Source organism: Dermacentor albipictus, unplaced genomic scaffold, assembly GCF_038994185.2.
Source record: "Dermacentor albipictus isolate Rhodes 1998 colony unplaced genomic scaffold, USDA_Dalb.pri_finalv2 scaffold_39, whole genome shotgun sequence".
In the NCBI taxonomy this organism is placed as follows: domain Eukaryota; kingdom Metazoa; phylum Arthropoda; class Arachnida; order Ixodida; family Ixodidae; genus Dermacentor; species Dermacentor albipictus.
In genome coordinates, this window is record NW_027225593.1 from 738,820 (window position 1) to 765,558 (window position 26,739).

General features: G+C 48.0%; 1 protein-coding gene across 2 annotated transcripts; it reads right to left on the reverse strand.

Moving 5' to 3' along the window:
* LOC139052822 (uncharacterized) lies at positions 1-25,878 on the reverse strand. 2 transcript variants are annotated; one of them, XM_070529966.1, is made up of 5 exons: positions 25,564-25,876; positions 12,315-13,282; positions 5,876-6,803; positions 2,832-3,204; positions 1-1,432 (listed from the first exon to the last, which is right to left on the reverse strand). In XM_070529966.1, exons 2-4 carry the CDS (start codon positions 13,205-13,207, stop codon positions 2,842-2,844), a joined length of 2,184 nt encoding a protein of 727 aa, XP_070386067.1. In that variant the 5' UTR covers positions 13,208-13,282; positions 25,564-25,876; the 3' UTR covers positions 1-1,432; positions 2,832-2,841. The 2 variants fall into 2 exon arrangements, with proteins under 2 accessions (XP_070386067.1, XP_070386068.1); XM_070529967.1 differs by lacking the exon at positions 12,315-13,282 and having other exon boundaries at positions 25,564-25,878.
* Between the last annotated feature and the right edge of the window lie 861 nt (positions 25,879-26,739).

A 26,739-nucleotide genomic window follows, 5' to 3' on the forward strand; every position in this document is an offset into this window, starting at 1 on the left:
TTTGCCATGACACGCTCATTTATTGCAATCTTTTCTTACAGGCAACAAAAAACACAAATCTGTCAACAACTTGCTTGTTCTGTTTATTGACGTGCCACTGTGGCTATGACATTCTGCTGCTAACACAAGGTGAGTAGTTCCTGCATGAATGAAACTCACTTTATGGAGGTAAAATTAATAGAAATTGTCACTGTGCCTAGTCATTGACTGCCCTACACCGCCCGTTTACATTCCGTCAACAGCTGCTGTGTCAACATGTCATCGTAAGGGAGTTAGGCAATCTATATACATGGCTAATCCTAACATCACTTCTGTTTTCGGTATGGGAAGCATATTGTATCCGTTGAGTTCCACCACAGTAGCATCAACGCGTGGTTAGAGATCAGATTTATGCATACTGTTATATTTCTATTTCAAGAACGAAACGCCTTTTGACTGTCGATGTAGCATTACATACCGAGGTAATAAGTGCGATATTATAACTATATCTTACAGTTTATGTCGAGTGTGGGGTACTGTATACTTACCGTTTCCCCGGTATAAAAAGAAACTTAAATACAATGCTTCAAAAGGGAATGAGAATCCGTTGAGGGAAATCAACAAAACTGCGTCACGTTCAATTCAAATAGGTTCGAGTTCTCGTCTGGAGTCTCTCACATTCAATGCGTGTAGAGAAATGATTCCAGCTCTAAATGCTAGCTGGGGCTCCACTGCAGAAACACGCTTGGATTATTTCTTACTTTCAGCAGGCATAACGATTACAATGCACAGTACAACACTGACAGCGCTGAAGCTTTACGGACAGAGTAATACAAAAGTACAGGAATGGTCTCGGAACTAGAAAACATGGTGGGAGACACGCTGCAAGACGCACGTTCGCTTTATTGAATGTTACTAATTACCGCAATAAAACCATGGACATTACTTTGCACAACACTAGCGCCTAATAAGAGCCTCAAATCACTCGCTCCGAAGTGCACAATGCAAATTAAAACAACAGCTGCACATAGTATCGGGTGAGACAGATATACTTCTAAGCTTTGTTTCAGTTCTGTAATCAGGGTCAATAAAGAAAGATGGGCACGCCACTATCGTTGCGAAATTGGCACGTGTCAAGCAAACTCCAATCGCCGTTCATGTCGCGTGAAGTAATACGAGGAAAACGACCGAACGCCTCCTCCACTGCTTAAACGCCACCACACAGTGAATACACGCTTGAACAATTCCGGATCGGTGATGGCAAACGGTGTTCAGTGGCTTCCTAACAGCTTGCTGGGTCGGCGATGTAACGGACGTGAAAAGTCAAAGGTGCACAAGCGAGCCCTGCTAGTTGAAACGTAGCAGCCCCTATTTACAGCCGTACTTCGACGCCAGCAGGAGGAGCCACCTCGGTTTCTTCTCCCCTAGGGCTTCCAACCTCTGCTGCCGAAAACTGCAGAATGAAGCAGATATTGGTAAAATTTATTGATTAGCATTACCAAAACAACGACGAAGTGATAACCATACAAATGTGTCAGCACCCTTAGTCGTCTCAGTCTCACACTGCAGGTTGTGTTAAAAGAAAAGCATTCGTGCATGGCAACTCATCAAAGCTCTGTTTTATAAAAGCTCTGCAGTTTATCAAAGCTCTGTTTTAATTACGAATAAAATATGTATTGCAGAAGTCTAATCATTCAAGCAATTGGACCTTGCATGTTCCGTTAGTGTCGCTGTGTCATGACAGTATTCACTGTAGTTGAAGCTTGGGCATTATAATTTGGCGTCTCTCTTTTTTGTACTATATACATAGAACAGGAAGAAAGTATGACCGACCACCAACTGGCCCTTTTTACTGCCATTTTATTCCTCTAACTTGTGTAATTGGTGTTCTTCGGAAATAAAGGCGTTAAGAAAAGGAGACGGCCATTAGCAGGTCTATTTATGAAAAATAAATTACGTCAAGTAATGTGCTTACTGGTGACCTACACGGTTACTCACTGCATGGCCTTGTTTGGTAGCACAGCAGAGCACCCAGAGATAGATGTTTGCATCCCTTGTGCCCATTTTCCGCATTATGACATCGCGATACACAGATCTCCCGATAAATGAAACAAAATGTAGCCTGTACACCAGCTAGTATGAAACATGTTCTAGGTTCGTTTAGCGCTATTGGTATGTTTTTATATAGTGCATTCCGGAAACATTCCCTTAATGCAAAAGATTGCTAGATGAAATGACATGTCGGTTTTCCTGCATATATATCTATACAAAAAAACAATCGGTAAATGCTGCACGGAATCTCAAGTGTCAAGCTCGTTTATCTTAAAAATTTCCCATTAATTCTATTCCTCGTGATGATATTTTATTCTCACTAAACGAGCTAACAAGGCCGGCATAACCGGGATAGCATGTTCACCTTTCAAAAACTCTCTCGCCTGTGCAGCTATCAATGAATAAGAAAGCCCAACAACCATCACTGACGACCTATCAGCTTGTCAGTGATGTCGCTAGAAATTTATTGTTATGTATGGAAAAAAAAGTAAAGGTATAAATAAGACGGTATTTTTTTTTATACCCCATGTGATCGAAATTCTATCCAAGAAAATATTGAATATTTACTATATATGCGCCTTCTGAGGTTGTGCGTTTTATACTATCAACGGAATTATGTGGCACAAAGAAAAATGAATCTGAGCTTTGCGATTGAGTCATCAGAAGGCTAATGGCGATCGTGCCAGGAATAAGCAAGTCACATTCAAGTTCGTCATGCTGTGTTAAACGAGCTATTCCTTCAAGCCCCGACCCCATGCAGACGGCGAAAAAAAAAAAGCCGCCAGATTGTTTTCACCGACCTGGACTGGCTCAACATGGCACGAAGTCTGCTAACTTCAGGAAACTCCGAATGTGGAGCCAGCAGTCGTGGCCAATGTCGGTGAGCTGAAGCCTCCTGGCACCGGGATGACTGAGGCACTGCACCGTCTCCTTGACGACGCCAGTCATTGTCATAAATTCGTCGATGCTGCTGCTGCGGACGCGAGCAACGGCGCTGCGGATCCTCTTCTTGGCTTCGGCCTTAGTGACGTCAGCACCTTCCCTCACTTTTTCGAGGAGACGCGGCTGGTCACGCATCAGCTCGAGGGCGCGGGCACCCTTCACGCCATTTTGTTCGCCCAGCACGAAGTCTGCAGCGTCCGAGATGGCGGATGCATTCTTCCAGGCCACTTCCTGCGTGTATAGAGATGAGCCACGGTTGGTACAAAGCTAAAGCAATGTAAGCCTGCGAAAGTCAACCGTTCGAAGCACTTCTGTAGTGTACGTGAAAATGGAACTGAAGTGGATAGCGCGTGCGAATCGAGAAAAAAATTGAAGGTAGCCGTGCACATACTGTAAAAACGTGACGTGCTGTCTCGATCGTAGCATCGCTTGCTTCGTCGCAGAAATAATCTCGTACAATGCCGATATGAAGTCTACGCAACGTGATTATGAGCATTTTAACGTTAGCCGCCATCCAGTGCAACCACAGGATTTTACAACAAACGTCACAGGCGAACGCGATTGTGGGCACTGATGATGCTGATGATGATCACAGTCATCATCAGCATCATCAGTCTATTTTTACGTCATCTGCAGAATGAAGGTCTCTCCCAGCGACATGCAATCACCTCTGTGCGAGCTGAATCAAACTGTATCTTGCAAATTTCCCGATTTCTTCACTCCATAAAAGTACGTAATATTCGTTCAACAAATTTTGGCATGTGTCCAGTTGACGCAAGCATCTGACGCGATTGACGAGCGTGCCGTCACATCGTGATGGCCGTTGTGCGTAACACAAGCGTCGTTGCAAGTGAAATGGGCCGCGGGATTCGGCATCTGCTGACACAGCAGCTTAGTAGTGCAATTAAACATTAAGCCGAGGCAAGCCCGGTCAACTCCTCCGTAATTTGAAGCATTCACCGTTAAGTCGAAAATACTTGTCATGAATCGTGTCCCCAACCAACGGTTACTGCCCTTGCCTGCTGTACACACACACACACACACATTATATATATATATATATATACATATATCCATATACATATACATATATATATATATATATATATATATATATATATATATACATATATATATATATATATATACATATATATCCATATATATACATATATCCATATATATATGTATATATATTACGCGAGCAACGCATGAGTAAGGCTGGCGTTGTGGATGTACGGCATTGTCGACTGTATTCGCAGTTATTATTCCAAAGGCTAATGGTAATCTTTTGTTCGCGATCATTCAACGTCTTAGTATTTAATATATTTCAGGTAAACTTGGGGAATCGTAGTTTCTTCATTTGTTTTGTGTAAAAGAGACAGTTCGTATTTCCTTCGTTCGTTAGCAGAAAGTCTTACTGAAATGTCTAGGCACTCCAGCATGGCTTTTGAAATGCCTTACCAATTTTAAATCTCCTTCCATCGTTCATTATTTTGGCTTCTGTATCAGCGTGTAGGACGCCGGTGAATGAATCGTTGCGCTCTTAATGCGCTTCACGGTTTTAAGGCTCGGTTACTCGTTTCGAATTTCCTGTCTGAGGCTTTCAAGCAGAGTTTGGAGCCAACGTCTTCCATTACAACTGATGCGATGAGCGAAATAACGGAGTGCGGCCCTGCGAGATATGCATGCGACGTTTGACATTTGGACGTCGCTGTTGAACATCGACGTTGGCGAAGCTGTTCAGGTTGTTTTCCACCAAAAACTTTCAATTTCGGCGCATATTTAATCGTGGTTACGCACCTTGTATGAGGTTAATCATCATCATTGTCACGTATGGCCTCTTGTGCCGCCGACGCCCTTTTCATGAGCATGACAACGAGGAAAATCGCGAGAAGGACACCACCGCCATCTTGTCGAGAACACGTTGCTTTCTAATGCCCACGTAATGCAACCCTCGTGCACTGCAATGCTCCTCCTTCTCGCCTACGAAATGAATTACCCTTTTTCACTTCTTTGAGAATCAGCGTGAAGCCTTGCACTAATTACCCAGCCTCGATGTTCCGCGAATACATAGTGGTTAGCACGTTTGACATTGCAATATACATTGCTCCAGTGGCACGGAGTTCACATTCCGCTATGATTGGCTGGGAGATCCGTTGTAAATTTCTTTTTTGTTCGCGTTCAGGCAAATGGTGAAGATGGGGATTACAGGGTGGCTAGGGACGTCGAAAGAAAAAATAATAGTTCTGCCGCAACCAGTTTCGAGTACATAACCACTCTCGCATTAACGTTTTCTCGTGGAGCGGTCATGCGCCGCTCGCATGCTGCGTACAAGCGTCTTTACGTGAATGTAATGCGAAACGCAAGTTCAATTTGTTGAAATGTCGGAGGTTTATTTTACATGTGGGAGACTTAACGATGCACTTCATCAGTTTAAAAGGTGCAGGCAAAGAAGTGCGCAGTGTGCCGCAATCTATGTGTCAACGACCAAGCGATGCATACTGTTCGATTAATCGGCGCCAAGATGAATTCCGTAAGTCCCACGGAGTCTCCGACAGGGAACTCTGGCGATGTCATCACTGAGCTAACGTGCGAATCATAGATAAGAGGTACATTAGTCTGTGCCTACTTGTAGCGTAATTTTATGGCAGTATTTAGCTTTATACATTTGTAAGCACTCACAGTCCCCAAAACAATCTTATCAGTCTTTGTACATATGCGCAGATCGTGCAGAATGCTGGCGTTTATGAGGGAATATTTTAACGAAAATCAAGAGTTTTGCCTAGTAATTTTGCTAGAATATTCAATGTGGAGAGTCCCCTGTGTGCGTTGTATTTAGTAGGTTACCGCTCTCTTGTAATCACGAACAGACAAAAAAAGAAATAGAACAGAGTCATACCAGGATGTCCGCCAGTGCGCCTTCCTTGCGGTTGGCTTCTTCGAGGAACGCTTCGATCACGTGTACAGGCTCGTTGTACCCGAAGACATCATACCCGTTGTAAATGATGCAGGCAGGAGTCACGGTGAATTCGATGAGGCTGAGACTCCTGCTAGCGCTTCGCGCGAGTACGTTCAAGTCGTCGTAGGACAGCTGCCAACCCTTGAGGTTGACTCTGACTAGCTTGATGTTAGAAGCGAGAGCTGACACCAGTTCTCCCTCCAGATTCCGAAGCTCCGGGCTTGTGCTAAGGACACGCGAGGGAATCAGGTCTATGTCTACCTCAGTGAGTGCGGTAGAGGCCCTTATATATGCTGTCAAGGCGGAATATTCATTGCGTTCGCAGCTATCGCATTTAACCCACAGCGAAGTTATGTGATGGCAAGCACTGACAATGTGTAAAGATGGGATCATTGAGCGCGGGAGGTTGGCATTTGGCATCTTCACATAAATGGTTGCATTGCAGATTTGCGGGCATTGCTGCAGCTGCCTTGTGTTGTCGTGCACGCACTGTCCCTTGACGACAACGCGGTCATCGAGTCCTTGCTCTCGTATAGTTCTGGAGACTCTGTCGAGTCTGTCGATGCAGGGCAAGGTGTCGACGACCACCGTGTTCAGTGCCTTGTTGTCCGCAACTGCACGGAAGAAGGCGTGGCACTCTGCTTCCCCGAAAGTCCGCATGTCGATGCGGAGCCGGCTGAGAATCGAGTTCTGTTTCTGCAGGGCTTGGCACAAGGACTCCATGCACCTCGCGGCTTGGGGATCCGGAAACTGGAGATTTGGATTCCGCGATGACGCAATACATTCGCATAACGTCGAAGGCAGCCTCAGCCGCCGTATTATGGCACTCCGTGTGATGACTTCGGCAAAGAGGGTGACCGTACTCATGCTGGAAGCACATGTGGAGAAAAAAAATATTCGTTGAAATATTATATGCCTCAAGTAAAAAGCTATTTCGAGCTCCGATACATTCAGTGCAAGAAACTGAAATCGTAGTATCTGAATGTATAGAAGATAATTTATGTTTCAACAAATCAAGACCATATTCGGGGTGTCTACTAACCGGGAAACCCGGGAATTCTCAAGAACATTGAATAGTCTGGAAATACTCAGGGAAAACTAAGGAAATTTTTGCTTTTATCAGGGCAAATTAGCTATAAATTTATTGAAAGCGAAAGAAAGTCGTGTTAATGCTGGCTCCAGTAACAGATGAATTGTAGCGAATCGTCATTGACGCCGTGTCATCGGCACGAGGTATTGCCTGAGCGGTTAAGAACCGATTTTCCAGACGCCCGATGTTTCGAACATGCCCGATAATTCGCATGGTTTTGCGGTACCACCATGTACTCCACATAGTCAATGTATGTTGCCCTGACTGCAGGTCTGAAAGGGCATTGGTCGAAGCCGCCGCCACCGCCGCCATTTCGGTTATCGAGCCACCTCGAACCGGCACTCTCCCACGCAGATCCCCTGGCGGCCGTAGCCACCACCGCGGCAACGTTAGGCCTAGCTTGTTCTACGTTCTCTATTAAGCTTCTTGCAGTGCGGTGCTCTGTTTTTCATTGAATGAACTCGCCTCTGTCAGCAAAGGCACTGACTGCGCCTTTGTAATTTTCGCGATTGGCTTCGAAGCTCGCAGACCACAGCGCGTTACGTAATGTTAGTCGTCACCGACAGTTAGCTTTGCCTTGGTAAAGCATTATTAGGCGGTGAAGGATAGCAAGCGTGGCAAGGGGCAATTGTCACGGGGCAGGGAATGTATTCCTTAATTATACACGCGCGCACCCCTGTCTCCTTTCACAGTATGAGCACCGATATGCCTAATAAGTGTACTGGCAGGCCTTAAGAGCTTTTTCTGACGTGCCTGTGGCAATTTTAGCGCTTACGGGCAGTTACAGACATGCATTCATTTTTTTAGGAGCGCACGAATTTTCGGATGTCTTTGCGCGCCCCCTAGAAGTCCGAAAAATCACACGCTCACTACAACTGACCAAGAGGGTGCTTCAAAGGATCCATGGGTTGAACGCGTGGCAGAAGGAGGATGAGAACAGAAAGGGCCAACGCACTGAGGAATTAACGGGAGGAGGAGGAGGAACTTTATTATTGCAGAAACCATTGCGCGGCTTATTCCAGGGTGTTTCCCTCTGACAGGGCTCCACTGGCGATCGCGGGTCGCCAGGCCTGGTCGAGGGTCGCCAGTTGGCTTCCCAGGTCCAGTTCGGAGAGTCTCGCCTCCCAAGACCACGTAATGAGTTTGTGTGTTGTGACTCGTGGCGAAATTGCGTCGCCCGGACTGTCGGTGAACTCGTGTTATGTGCGCGAGTGTCGCTGTGTGGTTGCAACACCAGGGAGATGTCCGGGACGTATAACTGCTTGGGGAGATTGCGTGACGAGACAAGTGTGCGTATGTGTTAGTTTGCAGGCGGCGCTAGTCCCTTGCCTGGGATTTATTGAGAGCTTTGTGTGGGGGAGCGTATTGTGTTCTTCCGAGACGTTGGTCCTGTAGTATTTGTGGACTTGTCGTTAATAACTCGTGGGTCGGTCTGTCAGGGGCTGAAGAACGGTGTGGTCTAACGCTCGGCTAGTGAGACCCCGAGCTGCGCAGTCCGCCTCTTCGTTGCCCCGCAGGCCTTCGTGCCCAGGGCACCAGACGATACCGTGGGTCCATTCTAGTGAGCGACCCAAGATTCGAATGGCTTGTATAGGAAGTGTTCCATTCATGTATAAATGGCACGCTGCTTGTGAGTCCGTAAAGAGGCGGGTGGACCTTCCCTTGCTCTCGGCGTCGCGAAGTGCGAGAGCGATCGCTGCTGCTTCTGCTGCTGCGCTGCATGTGGCGCGGATGGAGGCGGAGGCTGCCAGGTTCCCCAGTTTGACAACGGCGAGTGTGTATTTGGGCCCGCAACGTGGCGACGATGAATACGGGCTAGCGAGCGTCAGTGTAGTACGTATCTGTGTCTCTGAAACAGCGTTTGTGCAACATGCGGGCACGCGCTGCTCTTCTCTCTTGATTGTGGGTGGGGTGCATGTTCTTGGGGATAGGGTCTACTACAATGTTCTCTCTAATGTGGTTAGGCAAGAGTTGTGTTTCTTCTTTGCAGCACTGAGGTGTCAGCGGGTACCCTAGCCGTTGAAGAAGGTGTCTTCCCTGTTGAGTCTTGTTGAGGCGCTCCCTCTGCGCTATGAGCGTGACACTTGCTAGCTCCTCAAAGGTGCCGTGTACGCCTAGCGCTAGTAATTTCTTTGGGCTTGGGCTTGACAGTAGGTGTAAGGCCGTTTGGAACGCTGTTCTTATAAGAGTGTCCATGCGCTCTGTCTCGCTTTTGCGATTGACTTGATACGGGAGAGCGTACGTGACGCGCCTGATGACGAGGGCTTGTACCAGTCTTACGGTTTCCTCCTCTGTGAAACCATCTTTGCTGCGCGCTACTCTGGCGATGAGTGATGCGATGCTTCTTATAACGTGATTTAATTTCTCTGAGACTACATTTATGCCGTTGTTCTGCTGTACGTGCATACCTAGTATGCATGCGGTCGGGACGCGCTTTATACGTTGCCCGGCAATCTCGAGATGCATTGGTGGGTACTCGATGTTCCTTAGTTTGCTTGGGGCGGACTTGAAGGTACTCCGACTTGTGTGGGGCACACCTCATTCCTGCTGTGATTAGGTGTGACTCGATGTGTCTGATGGCTGTGAGTAATGTGTTTTCTCTGTCGCCGTATGAACCCTTTGTTGCCCATAGGGTGATATCGTCGGCATAGAAGGCACATCCGAATCTTGAGATGTTTTCCAGTTGCAAAGCAAGTTTTCTAAGTCCTATGTTGAAGAGGAAAGGATATATTATTGATCCTTGCGGAGTACCCTTCTGCGGTAGAGTATATATGTCTGATTGTAGGCCTGCTATGCCGATGCGGGCATTGCGGTGGCTGAGAAAAACCACGGCATAATGGCATACTCGCTCTCCGCATCCTATGGTGGCGAAGCCAGCTAGGATGGTTTCGTGTGCTATATTATCAAGTGCTTATTCCACGTCGAGGGCACGGAGTATGTTGTTGCTGCCCGGTTGTGGGTTGAGGACCCTTTCTTTGAAGAGGAGGAAGATATCCTGTGCTGACATGCCTTTCCGAAGTCCGTACACCCAATTGGGGTGTAGTCCATGTTCTTCCATGTGTTGCTCTATTAGAGAGTACAATTCGTTCAAGAAGCTTGCACAGGCAAGACATGAGCGAGATCTGTCGTAGTTGATCGAGCCTGCGCGGTTTTACCGGTTCAGGTATAGCGACTATGTGAGCTGTAGTCCACTCCTCGGGTAATGTTCCGCCCGTTGTCCATATTTCTTCGTTCAGCTGCTTCGTAAAGGCTCGCAGGGTTTCAACACTTAGGTTTCTCAAGATGGCGTTGGTGATCCCGTCGGGACCCGGTGCCGTGTTTATCTTTAAGCTCTGTGCTGCCGCGTATACCTCGGCATACATGATGGGTGCATCAAGTATATCTCCTTCAGAGGTCCCGGATATTGAGGGTATGGTTTCGAAAGCCCGGTCCGTATTCCCGTGTAAGTTTGCTGGAGTTCCTGTATGAGTTCATCCTGGGTTCCCGGATATTCGCCAACGAGCTTTTGTAGGGTTGTGTTTTTTTCTGTTTTGGTATTTGAAGGATCGATGATGCTGCGGAGTATGTTCCACGTCTTTTTGGTGCTCAGCGTGCCTTTAAGCGAATCGCTTATCGTGCGCCAATTGTCCCTGTGAACCTTCAGGGCATAATTCCTGGCCTGTTTAGGGACGTTTGAAATCCTAAGTCTAAGTTTGCGACTTAGCTTCTGTTTGCACCATGTTTTTGTGAGGCCTCTGCATGCTTCCCATAAGTGTATGAGATGGTTGTCGATTGCCGGCGTGTCGCCATGGGTTCGGTGCACTTTAGTGTTGGCGTCATAAGGTTGTTTGACGCGTTGGACTCACTCCTTGATCGTGGTTAAGCGGTCTTGATGTTCCGAGAAGGGCGGACTGGTATCTAAATCGAGCTTAGGAAGCGTGCCACCGCCTCTTTCAAGGGGCTTGAGTTCAAAAAACAAAGTGTTGGCTGACGCCGAGATGCAGTCCCTCATTCAAACCATAATAAACTCTTTAAAGAGTGAAAGCCAACACTGAGATGTTGTGTACGGGCTGAGAGTATGTCAGGACAGTTCAGGGTGACATTCGAGCTGCTGAGAGAGAATCTTAGTTGGGACAACGTTGAGGCCTCATACCGATGAGTTTGCAATCAGTTGACAGACATAGCTCATATTAAAAAATATTTACTCATGTATGCATCTCCTTTTCATTCGTATTTGAAAAAGTTCGACTCAACTTCAGATTGGTTTTACAATTTTTTTCTCTGTGCCCTATGTTTAAACAAAATAGATATTACTCACAACTCCAACTGGATTAAGTCATGTTTTTGTTCCAACAAGCTTACTAGAAAGTGGCAGCATCCAGCAACATCTTGTCAGCCTGCCTTGACATAAATAATGTTCTGGCTCATTCAAGGGATTTCGCAAAGATGCTCAGGGAAAACCTGGACAACTCAGGGAAGTTAGGAAATGTCAGATTGTTAGACATCCTGCGACACTATATTCCAAAAGATCCACAAGCTGTCGGCAACCATCTCGTCAGTGAAACGGCGTCAACGAAAAAAAAAGCAAGTTAATATCCAAGAGGTCACACTGAAATCAGGGGCTGAAGTTCCGGCACAAAATTCAGCCAGAACCAAGTTTGATCTTTTCTCCGGTGCTGCTCATCATTTCCCCTCGCAATCAGTAGCGGTGATTTGAAAACGATAGGTAATAATACTCACTTAAATAGCGCTTCAGGGTCCCTTTAAGGGCAAGTTCAATTTTAATAATGACAACTGACAGGTGTGGTCTAGAGTGAGGAATACAACAGGAGCTTGAATACACGACGCCAATGGCAATCTTAACAAATGACAATAGGAAGTCCAAAAGGATAACTAAACTCGCAGTGACGCAAAAATCGTTAATAATCATGTAATTTCCAATCGTATTTCGACATAGGGGAAATGTATAACAACATGTCCCGCTTTATTTCAAGCCATGAAGTGCGATTTAATTGAAGAAATCTTTACTTCAAATAAACTGTACCTGTTTAGCAAATACTCAATTAATAATTTGTTCGCTGAACTCTCCACGATTCAAAAGCTCGCTACAGCGCATGAAATACAATAATATAGGCATTGTGTTAACTTGTGTCCATTAAATTACATTTGACACTAAGTATGATGCTTAAAATTTTCTTATATGACACGTTGGCCATTACAGGACGAAGCAGCCAAAGTCCCGTAATATGTGCTGCGAGATGCCCTGTTGGTGTACCGTCGGTTCGTAATACAATTATAAGCAATACTTACAATACTTCGCTAGCCGTGACGATGTCTGCGTTGAGTTCCAGCAGTGTGTTCATATTGCAGACTGCATCGATGATTTCCCTCAGGGGCAACCCTCCGTCGTAAAGGAACATCGATTTGAGAGTCAGTTTTCGCAGCGCGCAGTCTTCTTTCGCGAGGTATCTGGCGAACAGCGCGTTAGAGGCTCCGTCGCTGTAGCCGAACACGCATTCTGAGACACTCAGCTCAGTGATGCTCTTGTTTTCAGTGAGCAGGCGGACCAGCCAACACGCATGGGTATCGGTCATTTCAACATATGACATGTCCAGTGCGGTCAGATGATCCATGCCCAAGCAGAGCAACCTTTCGGACACGGGCACGTCGAAATCCCATTCCTCCTCGAACTCATTGACATTGAGGGCGACATTATGACGCTGTGGGACAGGATTTAGCATTTCGAGAAAGATTGCGTCATCGCGAGGTGATGATAGAAATGCTGGGCAGAAGGTAATGCTTTTCAAAAAGCGATTGCGCTTTATTGCTGAATGGATCGAGGGGCGACCCATCGAAATCACCTTGAATTTTATCGCTGTGATGCAGCGATGCTCGGCGAGTAGACGCTCAGCGAGATCCAGTGCCCTCGCTTCGCGTGAGACGTGCACCGGGCCGTATGCAAAGGAATGGCAAGTGCATTCCTCACCACACGCGACTAGGACGGCACCTCTGCTCTTTCCTCGCCCATCTTCCCCAAGCTCTAGGCAAGCACCTAGGAGGACCTTGTTCAACTCACGACGGTGCTTCATTAAGCTGCAGCTCGCACCATCCTTCTTGGTGCACGGAATGTTCAACCCATTCCAGTCGGTGCTGGCCCTTTCGGGTGCACGTTTCGTGACGACAGCTTGCGAGGATTCATACATGGTTCACCGGCCGCTTGTTTGGAGAAACGCTGTGCCGCCCGCAGAACGCAGTCCTTCTATAGTCTCACCTATAACCTGCGCGTAGAAGAAAAGAAAAAAATCGGTGCCCAAAATATTTAGCGGCTGAACAGTTGCTTCACAAATTAAGATGACCAGCGCGTTTCGCTCAAGGGATGTTAGTTCCGTTGTATAGCATGTTTTGATCACAAAGAAAAAGAATATCGCCAACCATGGGCCATTTATATAGAAGGCAAGAAACGCTGCGAAGATTGGACGGTGGTACGACTGGCCTATGTGATGAATAATTTGTGTCACGGCACCAAAGCGACGGCGAGTGCCCTGACGTTTGAAGTTCGCCGAGCCGCTCACAACAGTTGAAAGAATGTCGCAGTTTCGTCCGAAAGGCGAAGCACCGATTGGGGTAGCCATGTAGAGGATAGCTGTACTAAATAAGGATAGTAGTTTTAGCAACCGTATGAACTTTGAACATTCGCTTACTAACGAAATTAGCAACAATGATAGAATATGTAAGCGCGACTGTACGAGGTCGAAGAAAGAAGACAGACAGACAGAAAAAGAACTTTATTAATGGTCCTGAGGAACCGGCGTTAGGGTACCCTCCTTTTCATGGGGGTACCGAGAGATAGCGCTCACTTTGCGCGTCGGCTGCTTTCTACGTCGTTGTTCAGTCGCGCTTACACATTATATAATGGAGTGAAACCAACACGCCCGCCAACGTGTTTTTTCTAAATTAACAAGCACTGGGCCACGCGCGCACAGGTAAACATGAACACATGTCGCTCGGTGAGCGCGAAAACCCGCTGTAAAAATGCTGGAGATGGAATCGCGACTGCAGCAAGAGAATTGATTTTCGTGCGCCTATCGCTTCACCGTGAACAAAACGTAGAAAGCACACCGCATGCCAAGCTACCAGCACTATGCGCACTCTCCAAAGATCAAAGATCGCTTTGAAGATGAAGCCCGCACTGGCGCGCACTTTCGCCACGGCAGATGGCTTTCATGACGCACAAGCGCCAGCAACACGTCCTTAAGCTGTCCGTCAAAGGCGTCCGCCATTCGCGTGCGCAACGCCGTAGGAGACGCCGCGGTTATCTCCACTCTCCGGAGCGGCGATCGAGGAGGACATCGAGGCAAGTTGGCGCCCCCTCTCCACCCCTCCCTCTCTTGACGCCCGTGCCCAACACCCCCTAGAGAAACTAGAACATGTCTAGGAGGTGCTGCCGTGCCTCGCGGGCGTCAGGAGAGGGCACGCTTCCGGCTCGCGTTCCTCGATGGCGGACGCGAGGTGTTGGATTGAACTGCGTTCGCCGGCTCACCCTCGCAAGAGAGAGAGAATAAACATTTATTTCGCAAAGCAAGTAGAAAATTTCCTCGATGAGTGGGGCCCTCAGTCGAGGGCTCCATTGCCATGCGCGACTTCGCGAGCCGGCTGGATCGGCCATTGCTGTTCCTGCTGGCTTGTGCTGAGCAGCGCAGACTCCCAAGAGGAAAGGGTAGGGTTGGGTATAGGAGGAACACTCGAAGGGTTAGGGCATTTGCCATATGGAGTGATACACCGTGGGTTTGGCCCCACAGTGGGGACAATAGGAAGGGCACAGGGTGGGATGAAAGATATGTAGCATGTGTAGACAAGGAAATCAATTGATCTGCAGTTGCCGCCAGACAGCGGCATCTGCCCTATTACGCGAAGGATGAGTAGTATTCTCACCCTCGCAATCTTTCTGTCGCGCATACAGCATACGGCGCTCGCCGACAGTTATCGCCATTGGACTTTATCACGCGACTGCAGAAATGCGCCTGGAGTGTCCATATAATTGCTATTGCAATAAAACGCCTAGAAGGCCGCAACCGCGAAAAGACGTCGGTCTTTTCGCGCATATTCACGCCTTCTTCCCCACGGCGCGCTCTACTGCCTCGGGTTGGCGTGGGCTCGCCAGTGCTGTCTCTCTTCGGCGGGCAAGCCGCTTATTGTGCGCATTCCCTCCTTCTCTTCCTCGTTGCAGAGGCAGTCGTCGGCGGTGCCTGTGCATGCGTGGGCCTTTCCCTATGCTGCGCCAGTGGCGGTTGGGAAACCTTTAAGGGAACAGGGTAGGCAAATTTTCGGGAAAAATTGATTTTTTTTGTGTGTAATTTAAAATCTCTATTCTTTCCCTAACATGGCCCAGTGTTTCGTTTGCGCCTACGCGAAATATTTACCTCAAAATCAACATTTTTCGAAACCTAGGCAGCATCCAGCCACGCTCCCTTTCACTCATGCTCGGGACCTTTGCCTCTCCTAAACTGAAAAAAAAAATTTTTTTCACCGCCTATTTTTTGCCACTTTTAGCGGAATGGCTGTTACTCATTTGGCAACAATGAAAACCTAGCTAACATATTTAACTTAGCCAAACGAATCCTAAGACGCAGCTGGATTACTCGTAACGCGGGGCGTTTTGCGCGTGCTTTGGCGTGTTTTCGCGGACAATTGAATTTATTTATACTTTGGTGCTGGTTATGTAGCGGTAATGCAATGACGAAGCCAAAGAAGTGCTTTAAAAAACGTCTCTTCCACGGAAACCGGCATAACTCGATCTCCAATGACCCCAATTGCCTGCAACACAATCAAGGAGTGGGCGTCACGGCCACCACGTGCGCGTCTGCATCAAAGCTTTCGCGCTCGGCGGAACGCTGGAAGCGGAACGCCGGTGTTTCAGCAGCTCTCAAAACCTGAGCTTCTCCAGAAATGTCTCCATGGAAAAACTCAGAACGCGAATGAGGCGTTCAACAAGGTTGTATGGGAGCGCGCTCCGAAGAATGTCTTTCTAGGCCTCAAGACGCTGAAAATAGTGACAATGGATGCTGTGCTAACTTTTAATGACCGCAGCATTGCTCGAGCCGGCATTTTGAGGTCATTCCGAGTTTCTCCAGGACGGTTCACAGTCCAGTGGTTGCGCCAAGTTGACCGGCGGCGAGTGTACATTGCAGAGAGGGCTACACGACTGGTAACTAAGGGGGCCGGGAAAACTAGGCAGCTAGCTCAGAAAAGAAGTGTTGACGATGGAGGGGACTACCAGGCTGGTGGCTATCGAAAAAATGCACTAGAATTTTTTTCTATAGTCCTATATTGCAATAAAGCTCTTTCTTCCACTTCAAAGCCAATTATCTCAAAACACCTAATTTTGCTGCATTTGACCCTTTTATGCGAAGCATATTACGAGAGCTCAACCCAGCTCCTCAGGCGCGGCGGTGTCGCCTTGAAACCACGTGACACCGTGACGTCACGACAGAGGAGAAGTGGCTTTGGCTCAACTCTTGCAAGACGGGCTGGGTGGGAATCGAACCAGGGTCTCCGGAGTGTGGGACGGAGACGCTACCACTGAGCCTCGAGTACGATGCTTCAAAGCGGTACAAAAGCGCCTCTAGTGAATGCGGTGTTGCCTTAGAAACAAGCTGTTTCTAAGGCGTGCGTCTCTTGCTCAGGCGCACATTTCGTTGCCGCGCCGAACGCTACTTTGCTCGACGCTCACCGCGTCCAATGCGGGGCGCGTAGTCGCTGCCCTGTAGCCCATTGTCTTACACCCCCTGGCGGGTCGACGGGAACGCTGTCGCGTTCCACTCTTGAAGGCGAAGCAGTAATGCATGAGTTGTTTCTTCGTCTAGCCGAACCAAATATAGCCAAGCAACAGCAGTTCACCAGGCTAAACAGTGGTTCAACAACTAAAATAAAGGCTAGTATGCTTCGCATCCTGGGCTTAACCTTACCTAAGCCACAGCCATTTTTTTTTCAGAAACTACAAGCGCTAGGGCAAACACATTTTTCAGATATTGAGCAAACATTACAGAAAGTCTACTTAACCAGGATTTTAAATATCCTTGTAGGGTATTTTTGTTTACAGGCTATTTACTGCAGATTTTGGCTCTAAAATTTGGTGGGTCCAGTAAAAAAATGAAAACAAAAAATCTAATCTCTAAAAAGAAATAATCCTGGTTCAGTAATACTACCTAACATTGCTGATTACAATGCCACCAAGATTATTGTTCTAACCCCAGCAGATCACTAGAAAAAGGGTCACGAACATAGCCTAAAATACATGGCTAGAATAGGACCTACCCTGTCCCCTTAAGGGCAACACTGGCGATTTTTCGGCGTTCCCTGATCTTAATACAAATATGAATATATGCTCGCTTTTGCACTCTCGTTATCAACCGCTGCCAAACAATATGGCTGCAAGACCCTCATTGAGGTTTGCTGACATAAATTTTAAAGATTGGTTGCGAGTTCCCTACTCATATCCTTTAACTAGACACCCTGTGTTTGTGACGTCAAAAGCTACGCTGCCACTGTCGCTGAAATCGACGCTGTTTAGTCCGGGAAAACTGTCATATCTCCTTGTGTCGTCGGGAGGTATCACAAGCCATCAGCTTTCTGCGTTAGCGCCATGCACGTGTATTGCGTGTCCAGCACGCGTTCTGCGTGTTTACACTGTGGTGGTATAGGATCTCACGTCGCCGGCTCATCGTAACGTTACATGAGGTAAGAACGCGTTTAAGTTTCGGTACTTCTTTTAAAGGGACCCTGAAACACTTTTGACGATTGTCTACAAACGTACTGAGTCCTTCTGATCATTAATTGACACATCTAAGTGCTCCGCGTAAAGCGTGTAATTTATTATAAGGTTTTAAAAATGCACATCGCTGCCGATCGCAGCGCACTGCTCGGCGGAATTTTAAGCCGCCCCTACCCATATGACCGAAATCACCCATATGACGTCAGTGAGGCGAGCTATTCGATTGGCTGACCAGGGCGCGTGATCGATAATTTTTCCAACTTTATAGTAAACAAATGATCTTCGTAATAGTTGGAATGCTAGTTAACTTGTTTTTATAAAAAGAAAGTAGCATAAAGAGAATGCACAAGAAAAATTTTTCAGTACACTTAAGCACTTCCGGCAAACAGCAATGGTCGTCTACTTGTGTACAACGTGCTCCATTTTGACGAGAGCTCCGCGGTCAGAGTTGGTCTCAGTCTTTTCGCGAGCACTATGATTCGACTTTGTTGCCTTGTGGACTGCGAACGTAGCGACTGGCAGTATGTCAAGCTGCGACATCGTGTCCCTCTGCAAGGCAGCGTACGAGCGAACTGGCTGCTGCGCATGGGACTGCTGCTATCCAATCGGCGCCAGGATTTGCGCGTTTGTGGCCGTCACTTTACACCGGAAGATTACTAACGCAATAGCGTTTCGCGAGTCCGGTATTAGGGCAAACGCAAGCGCAAGGGGACAGGGCCTGGCCGCTTGACTGTGCCGTAACGGGATGAGCCATGAGATGAGCAGAAGGGCAAATGTGAATGGTCTAAAACCCCTCAATCTCCCAAAGTAGCGCCATTCACTTCTCTCCTCCTCCGCTCGGCGCGGCCTCGACGGTGGCGCCGCCGGCAGTGGGCCTGCGGTAGCAGACGACGGCTAACACGCTACGGGAGGAAATCTGCGGAAAAGTTCGTTCGAGTCCTGCGGAGCAGTTTTTGCAATCTAGATCTTGCTTTCTCAGTCGGTAACTGGCCTTAAGAATGTCGTGTCGGATTTGCGGAAGAAATAGAGAAAAGCACCATTATTCAAGGCATATTTAAGGCGTAAAGCGCGCGCACGTTGAAAGTTCGTGTTGCTGAAACACGACACAAGCACGCGGTGTGCTCAGACACGCGATTAATTACCAGAGTTTCAGGTTTTGACAGCGCGAAAGTATGTGCACGTGGTTTCTTAGGTTAATTTACGTACCTGTAGGATGATTTTGTTCGGCCGGCGCGTGAGAGATTCCGACTGTCTGCGGTCAGCAATGCCTGGCAGCAGGGCCGTTTCTGTTCCGCGCCTTTTACAGATGTACGTAGCTCATGCACAGGCTGTGGTGGCCATGAGCAACGTTTTCACACATAGGCGGTATAGATAATTTTAACAACTTACCAGCTTATGAAATCGTTATTTATTTATTACAGTGCAAATGGTTAGAATTTGATAGAAAAGAAAGAATGAACTTGATGGGACAACTGGAAAGAGGTTCAGAAAATAATTATCCCCCTCCCTCATTGGCAGCAGCAACACTTTTGTTGAAGTGCTAATTTTATCTCTGTATACTACGTGCGTCTGTATTCTTTTGCGTTGTAAGTTTTCACAAGGAAGCAGTGTTGCGTTAACTGGAACAGTCAAGGCACACAAGACAGAAGAAAAGTTGATTCTTGGGTTTTACATCCCAACACCACGATCTCATAAGGCACGCCATAATGGGGGCTCTGGATTAATTTTTTTTTTGCAGCTGGCGTTCTTTAACGCACCCCCAATGCACTGGACACGGGCCCGTTTTGACGCGGGCGTCAAAAGAAGAGGTTGGAGGAGCCGTGTCACTTAACAAAGCCGCGCGTTCTTTGCCACTTGCTCGAAGTCAGCCCGCCCGATCTTGTGAATCCACACTTTTCTTCGTTTTGCGTAGCGCCCGGCGGATGGTAAAACAAAAAGCTTTTTGCCGTCACTGGGTCTGTTGTGGCAACCGTAGGCGCAGCAGCACGGCATCGCAATTAAGCATTCGGCCCGAACACATTGTATAAAACTACCGCGCTCCTTAAAACCGCCTGCCGTACTTCGTCGCGGAGGCCCAAAAATGGGGGTCGCAGGCCCAAGATTGGGGGTCGCAGCGCGCTGGAAAGAAAAGATATACAAAAGCGTGGCGCATGCTCTGCGCCGGAAAGAAAAAAATATACAAAAGCGCGGGGCCCGCTTTCACGTGACACAGATTGGCCAATGGGGGAGCGGAGGAGGCTGGGGCGACAGGAGGAGTGGAGGAGGAAGCGCCTGGGTGAGCGGGGTGGCGGAAAGATCTAAGAATGGCGCTACTTTTGGAAAATTGAGGGGCTTTAGAATGGTCTGCATGGTGCAGCCACCTGGTGGCACAGAGCTCAACCATACACTGTAGCAGCAACGAAGTGTATTCTTCTTTGCTGCTGGTGTGTATTTTTCGCCGGAGTGTAATCATCAACACGTTGTTTTTATAAATGCTTAAAATGTTTTACACTTGGTTAGAGCAATATTAGCGCTTTGTTTGGCTGGTTAAGCGCTGCGCCAACAAGTGTATGGACCGTGCTGACCGATCAGGCCGCTCACGTGCATCTACACTAAAGTTCGTTCATCAGCTTGAGTTTATGCCTCCAGTCATTTGCCGAAATGATCAGCTTGCCGGTGGTTACCGGAATACCAGACACGTTCGGGGCTACGACAGATTGCTCACAACGCACGCTGCTTCGATAGCTCCGCTTGGGGTCGACGGCCTAGCGGCTAGCGGAGAGGTCTCGCGCGGGTGGGGACGGGCTCCAAAACAACCGGAAGTGGACGATGTGACGTCGCATCGTGACGTCAAACCAGTGAAGGCGGAGCTTAGCCCCGCTCGCTCGGCGAACGAGTTGAGGAGCAAAAGAATGGCTAGGGAGGTGGGTAACTTCGCTTGTAGCTCCATTAATACGTAACGCTTCATCCTAATTGTGGTGCGAATGTCCTACTTAAGCTGTACCGTACGCGTCTACAAAATTTGTCCGAACCGTTTCAGGGGCCCTTTAAGGGTTACTCAATATTATTGTTTGGTTTCTATAAAATTGAACCGCCCTGCCGGTGACAGGACTGTCAATACCATTTTAAAGTGACAAGAGTCTTATCTGGTTTAAGAAACACCGGAGTTGCTAACGGACTACTCCGTACCGAGCGTCGGTCGCAAGCCTGGAGTGTTCGCTTGCTCCTTTACCTTAGCGACCTTCATTCCGAATGCTCTGACAGACGACTCCTCCAACGGTATCCAGCCTTCAGCAGATGCTAGAGCGTTTGTGGTGTCATTCTCCGTCACGAAGCTTATACAGCTAACCGCGCACCGTAGCGACGTAATATAATCTTCTTGTTACTCCTTACGTCGTCGCCATGTCCTCTGTTTGGACCACCCTAGCGACTCGTGAGCCACTGCAATGTGGAGTCAGCAGCACGATGGCATCAACTGGGAGCCCGTTTATACCGACTGGGACTCTGTCTGCCGGTCAAGCTCTAGACCGCTAGGCTCACGCTAACTCGACGGTTTTGGGTTCCCGTCTGTAACAACGAGGAATGATGCCAGAATGATCAGTGATGCCAGAACTCGCATATGCTGCTCCAAGATTGATGCGTTTGATGCTCCAAGATAGAGTATCGCAAATCATTCCAACAGTCAACACAGACCATTTAGTCTACAGCAATGTCGGCTGTATTAAGCTACATAGGAAATAACGAGAACGACTAGCCACAACTTACTCCGGAGTTTCTTGGTGCACCTGCGGGTGTCGTCGCAATGGCCAAGGCAAAGCACGCTAGAGTGCGCCAGCCTGCAATACGACCCCAGTGGGTTGCCATAGGCAGGCGCAATGTGACCCTAAGTTCGTACATGCGCGATAACTTTACGTCCGAGAGGGTCAGCTTTCCCCTCGTACAAGCCAATGCAATGACCATCCACAAATCACAGGCCATGCACGACTAGGATAAGAGGCACCCTCTGCGGCTCTTGTACGTCGCACTATCGCGTGCCACAGCTGTTGAAGGCTTCTACCTAAAAAGTGAGACAATGACTTTACATTTAAGCATCGCTGTGGTACCACGGATCGAACACTACGTGACGAGATGATTCTCCTAAAAAAGCGGAAATTATGCACTTGATCAGACGATCGACAGGCTCCAACGAGCCGCAAGAAACGGACACGTCTCAGTCGTGTCGTTCAATGTTCAGTCTACATGCCCCAGACGTTGAAGGGAATTGCGCAATGCCGAAAACAGACATCATCGCCTTGTCGGAGACTTGCAGTGCTGATCCGCAACCGACTTCGAACGAGTGTTCTACTGGAAGCGTCAGTCTGTCAGGTGCGCCGGAGTGGCCACTTACGAAAACGAAATGACCGCCAGTCCGTCCATTGGACCGAGAATGTTGTCCTGACCACCGGATTGCGAAGCCAGGTGTGCAATGGTTGACGGCGTTGCTGACGCATGCGTTCTGCAACTCAAGTGCGGGGACGTCGGCGCTGCAGTGGCCGCTGTTAACATCGGCCTCTCGGCGACACAAAATGAAATCGAACGCTTCCTTCCGCACAACATTGCTCAATATGCACCCGGGGCATTGAATCCTGGTTGGGATAGCACTAGCGTAAATACGACGCCGCCGGTGTTCGTCGCGACTTGACCGTTGATTTGAGGTAACGCGAAAACCGCCGGCTACCAACGTTTATGCCAGAAGTCTTTCGTGTGCGCCTCGGGAGCTGCGACTACAACGCACTATCACCAACTTATTGAGGCATTTCCTTGTAGAAGGAAATACAGCAGATTTCTCATGCGAAATGAGTATGCCTCTGCTCATAAAAATATAATTAATTAGCATTAAGCCAGCTTGTAGATGTTAATGAACGGCTTGAGTACTCGAGTCAGATGCCCATATGCACAAGTCGCCTCCATATAGTGAATCATTCAAGGTGGCAGGCAAGAGATTCCAGTTCGTGCTAGACTAAGCGTCTGCAACTAGGGCGATTACGCAGGTTCTTGGTTATTATCATAGGTAGACGGCTATCATAGGTACTATCACAGTACTAAGGCACGTAAGCGTGAAGTCTAGGCTCGAGAACTTCGGATTACGGATTGACTTTTACTCGCATCATAGTTAAAAAATAAAGAAAAGAAATGAAGAGAACGAAAATTTTATGCATATCCCACGCAGTGTGGGAATCGATGTAAACGATGCATTCCGTGCTGGATGGTTTGATTGACGATAATTAGCGCCGATGTTGATGACTAAAGCTTAATTTCTTCAATGTGTAGTCTAACACGAGACTGATGAGTTGGTATTAAACATTACCTTGCGTGCACCACTGCTGTTTGTCAGGTGCTGCTTGACACGTTGTTGTGCGCCCTATTTCATTACCTCTGACAGGGTTGAGCATAATCATTGCCTCGCATGGCACATCGCATTGTGGCAGACGTAATAAACTTACATTGGATTATTGGACTGGACGTGCCAAAACCCCAATTGGGTTATGAGGCACGCCGTAGTGGGGACTACGGGTTAATTTTGACACCGTGACGTTCGTTAACGTGTCTCAAAATGTAAGTGCACGTGCGTTTTCTATTCCGCCCCCGTCTGCCACGGTTGGGATCAAATCCACGGCCTCTAGCAATGCCATAGCCGAAAAGCTACGCCGGCGGCCACAGAAATGTAGATGTGACGGCTGACCGCTTCACTAGTGGTGCTTGGACGTTGCATTGCGCATTAATTAACACGGCTCTGCTCCTGTACGCCCTGCGTAGTTTGTCGGCCTGACAAGTTTGCATGGTGTTTATTTTTCAGAAATAGTTTTCAGAAACAGCAGCTACGTATTGAACCGTACCTTGAGCAGGGAACCAGTTTGCGCGTGTTGGTAGTTTAATCATAAACTGGGATATATAACGCAAGAACGCCACAAGGACGAAGCAGAAACACAGGACGAACGTAAGCTTATCCACTTCCCTTGAAACCGAGGCTATGCTTGCCATCTCCTTACACCCCCATCCCCCCTCGCCTCCCTTGCATGGGAACTGCCACTTCTCTCTACAGTTCCATCTGCGGCCCCTCTGGAATCGCACCTTATAGAAAGGGAAGCGCTGCAGCTGCAGTTCCTGCAATGCTTCTGATGGGAGTCACGGATAACTACAGCTGTCAATAGGCTAATGTAGGGATGGCGAGGGAGCTCCAGAGGGCATTGTGTACATTGGACGCGGTGCGGGAAAAACTAGTTTTTAGCATCGAGTTTTTTCTCGAACTCGCTCCTGTAACGTATGCACACCCAGTGACCCACCCCCACCTCCTACGACACGGTGTGCTTCACTTTAAAACACTGCTGGCAGTGCCCCGCGCTTCTATCCTCAAGTCGTGTGGCTTTCCCACCTTTAACTGTAGAGCCAAACTTTAGAGCCAAATATGGCCAACCGGGTTGCAAAAATCTTTCGCGGCCGCCATCTTGACCCGTGAAAATTCATGCAGAAAGTCAGCCGCCCCATCGTCGCTGAAATGTCGCGAGTAATGGCTTCTGCAATTGCCTTAGCTGCACGTCAGGACCTGCTCGTAAAAGTACTGCAGCAAGCTGAACTATTGGAATCATAAGACCGCGACAAAGCCGATAGAGAGACTACAAAGTGGTCTATAGCAGTGGTATGCAGGAGTCTCCAGAAGCTGCGCGCAGGCGCAGACCCTGTGCATTGCACCTATCAGTTGAAGCGAGTACTGGTTGCGACACTGGAAGGCGTACATTTTTATAATGCAGAACAGCTGCTTTTGAAGCTTCTGACACAATAACCTGCATTCGTAAAGAACTTTCTCAAGCAGCTCACGTGAGACGTAAATTAGCGGGACAGACGGTGCTAAACAAATTCCCGCATAACTACACAAGATATGCCGTCAATCTGTACTGTCAACGGCGAGCGCATGCCTTGATAGCGGCGCATAGCTTTCAGCAGTATGGTAAACTAATAGCAGGCGCAAGGCCACAGTTTAAATTTGCAAAGATTATTTTTATTTTTCATGTCGTCCTCACAAATCGCCATTTTCACGAGAAAGTATATACCCCCGTGTGATTATTTGAGATGTCAAAGTGTGCAGGGAGATGCCGATATGTATAGTAAGTCACGTTTGGGTTAAGCGAGCAAGACCTGGCATACAACGCTGCAGTTTTACCTTACTACGTTAAGGAACAATTACGTTCTTCGAACTTTCGGCCGTTTCCGTTCGCCAACGTTTAACCTCTCTCTCTCAACAACCAAAAAAGAAGCAAAGGCCTTGTGTACGATTTCTTATTCACAAGGTAAGCAGCTTACGCTGACGACTAGCTTCGTCATTTTCCAAACATTCGTCCACGCTTGTTTCCGCGAGCGCTTAAAGAACGTTGTGAGAGATAACATAAACCTAAAATTACGGCAATGTTTAGTCTAACACGAGACTGATAAGTTGGTATTAAACATTACCTTGCGCGCACCACTGCTGTTTGTGTAGTACACAGAACACACAGGGAGAAGTGTTTGCTTGAGGCGTTGTTGTGCGCCATATTTCATAAACTCTGAGACGGTTGACCATAGGCATTGCCTCCCATGGCACATCGCACTGTGGCAAAAGTATTAAACCGGAAAAGGTTTATGGGGCTTTACGTGCCAAAACCACAACAGGAGTATGAGGCACGCCGTAGCGGCAGACTCCGGGTTAATTTGACACTGTAATACACTCATATCACCAGCCAGTAAGCGCAGGACTAATCAGAGTGGTTGTTCTACTAGAGGTAACCTGGGACTCACCGCAAGGAACTGCTAGCACGAGGCTGTCCTTCACTGGAAGCTTGAAAGCGGCGGAGCATCGGAAGCAGCCCTGCAGGTATACCCACTGCGCCATTAACCCCGCAGACTGGCCGGGACGAACCGCTATGTGCAAGGTGCCCTTCACCGAGGGTTTACGAAAGGCAACGCATCGGCATCACCCGGAAGCTACCCACAGTGCATCAGCAAGAATAGAAAAGGAAGCGCTGGACATTCATCGTAGCATTTGGCAGCGGTGACAGCCAGTAGGCGCAGGACTAATCAGAGTGGTTGTTCTACCACAGGTTGGTGCTGTTTCTCTGTCTGTTACAGACGCGTTTTATTATTTTTTTTATTATTTGTCACCGCTGCCAACTTGCTGTGTCATTTTGCTTATTGTATTTCTTTTTGCACATTTTGCACTTTCTACACTTGGTGATGTCACAGAAGGAACGGGATGCGCGCTCTGACCTGCGCGAACTACGTTCCGATATGAAACAAATGAAAGAAGGACTTGAATTCATGGAAAAGCAATTTGAAACAATGAAGCAACAGTGAATGGATGGGCGCACCGAGAGAGAAAGCTTAAGGAAGGAAAATGACAGGCTGAAGGCTAAATGCAGTGAAAATGAGTCAATCATTGTAGAGCTGCAGAAGGGAGTTGTTCAGGGTGAGCAGTACTCTCGCAGGTCGAATGTGGAAATAAAAGGGCTCGTTGACAAGAAGAATGAAAACATCATTGATCTTGTAGGCCAGATTGATGGTGTCGTTGGCGAACCCATTTCTGCTGGCGATATAGAAGTGTGGCACCGAGTGCCGACTCGTGAGCAGGGCAGAACGAACGTTATTGTTCAGTTTAAAAGCAAGCAGAAACGGGACCACGTCGTCGAGAAAGCCCGCAAGAGCCGCATTCGGAATCGTGACGTAGGAATCTCCAGCGAAGCCCAAATCTTCGTGAATGAGCATTTCTGTCCGTCACTGAAGCGGCTGCTCGCACAGGCAATTGCAAAAAAAAAAAAAAATACGGGAGAATCAGTGGCAGTTTGTGTGGACTAAGAATGGGAAGATTTTCGCACGCGAGCCACAGTCCAGTCAGGTGGTGCGCATTGAAACAGATTCTGACCTCGTCAAGAGAGAGAGAGAAAATAATGCAGAGAAAGGCAGGGAGGTTAACCAGAG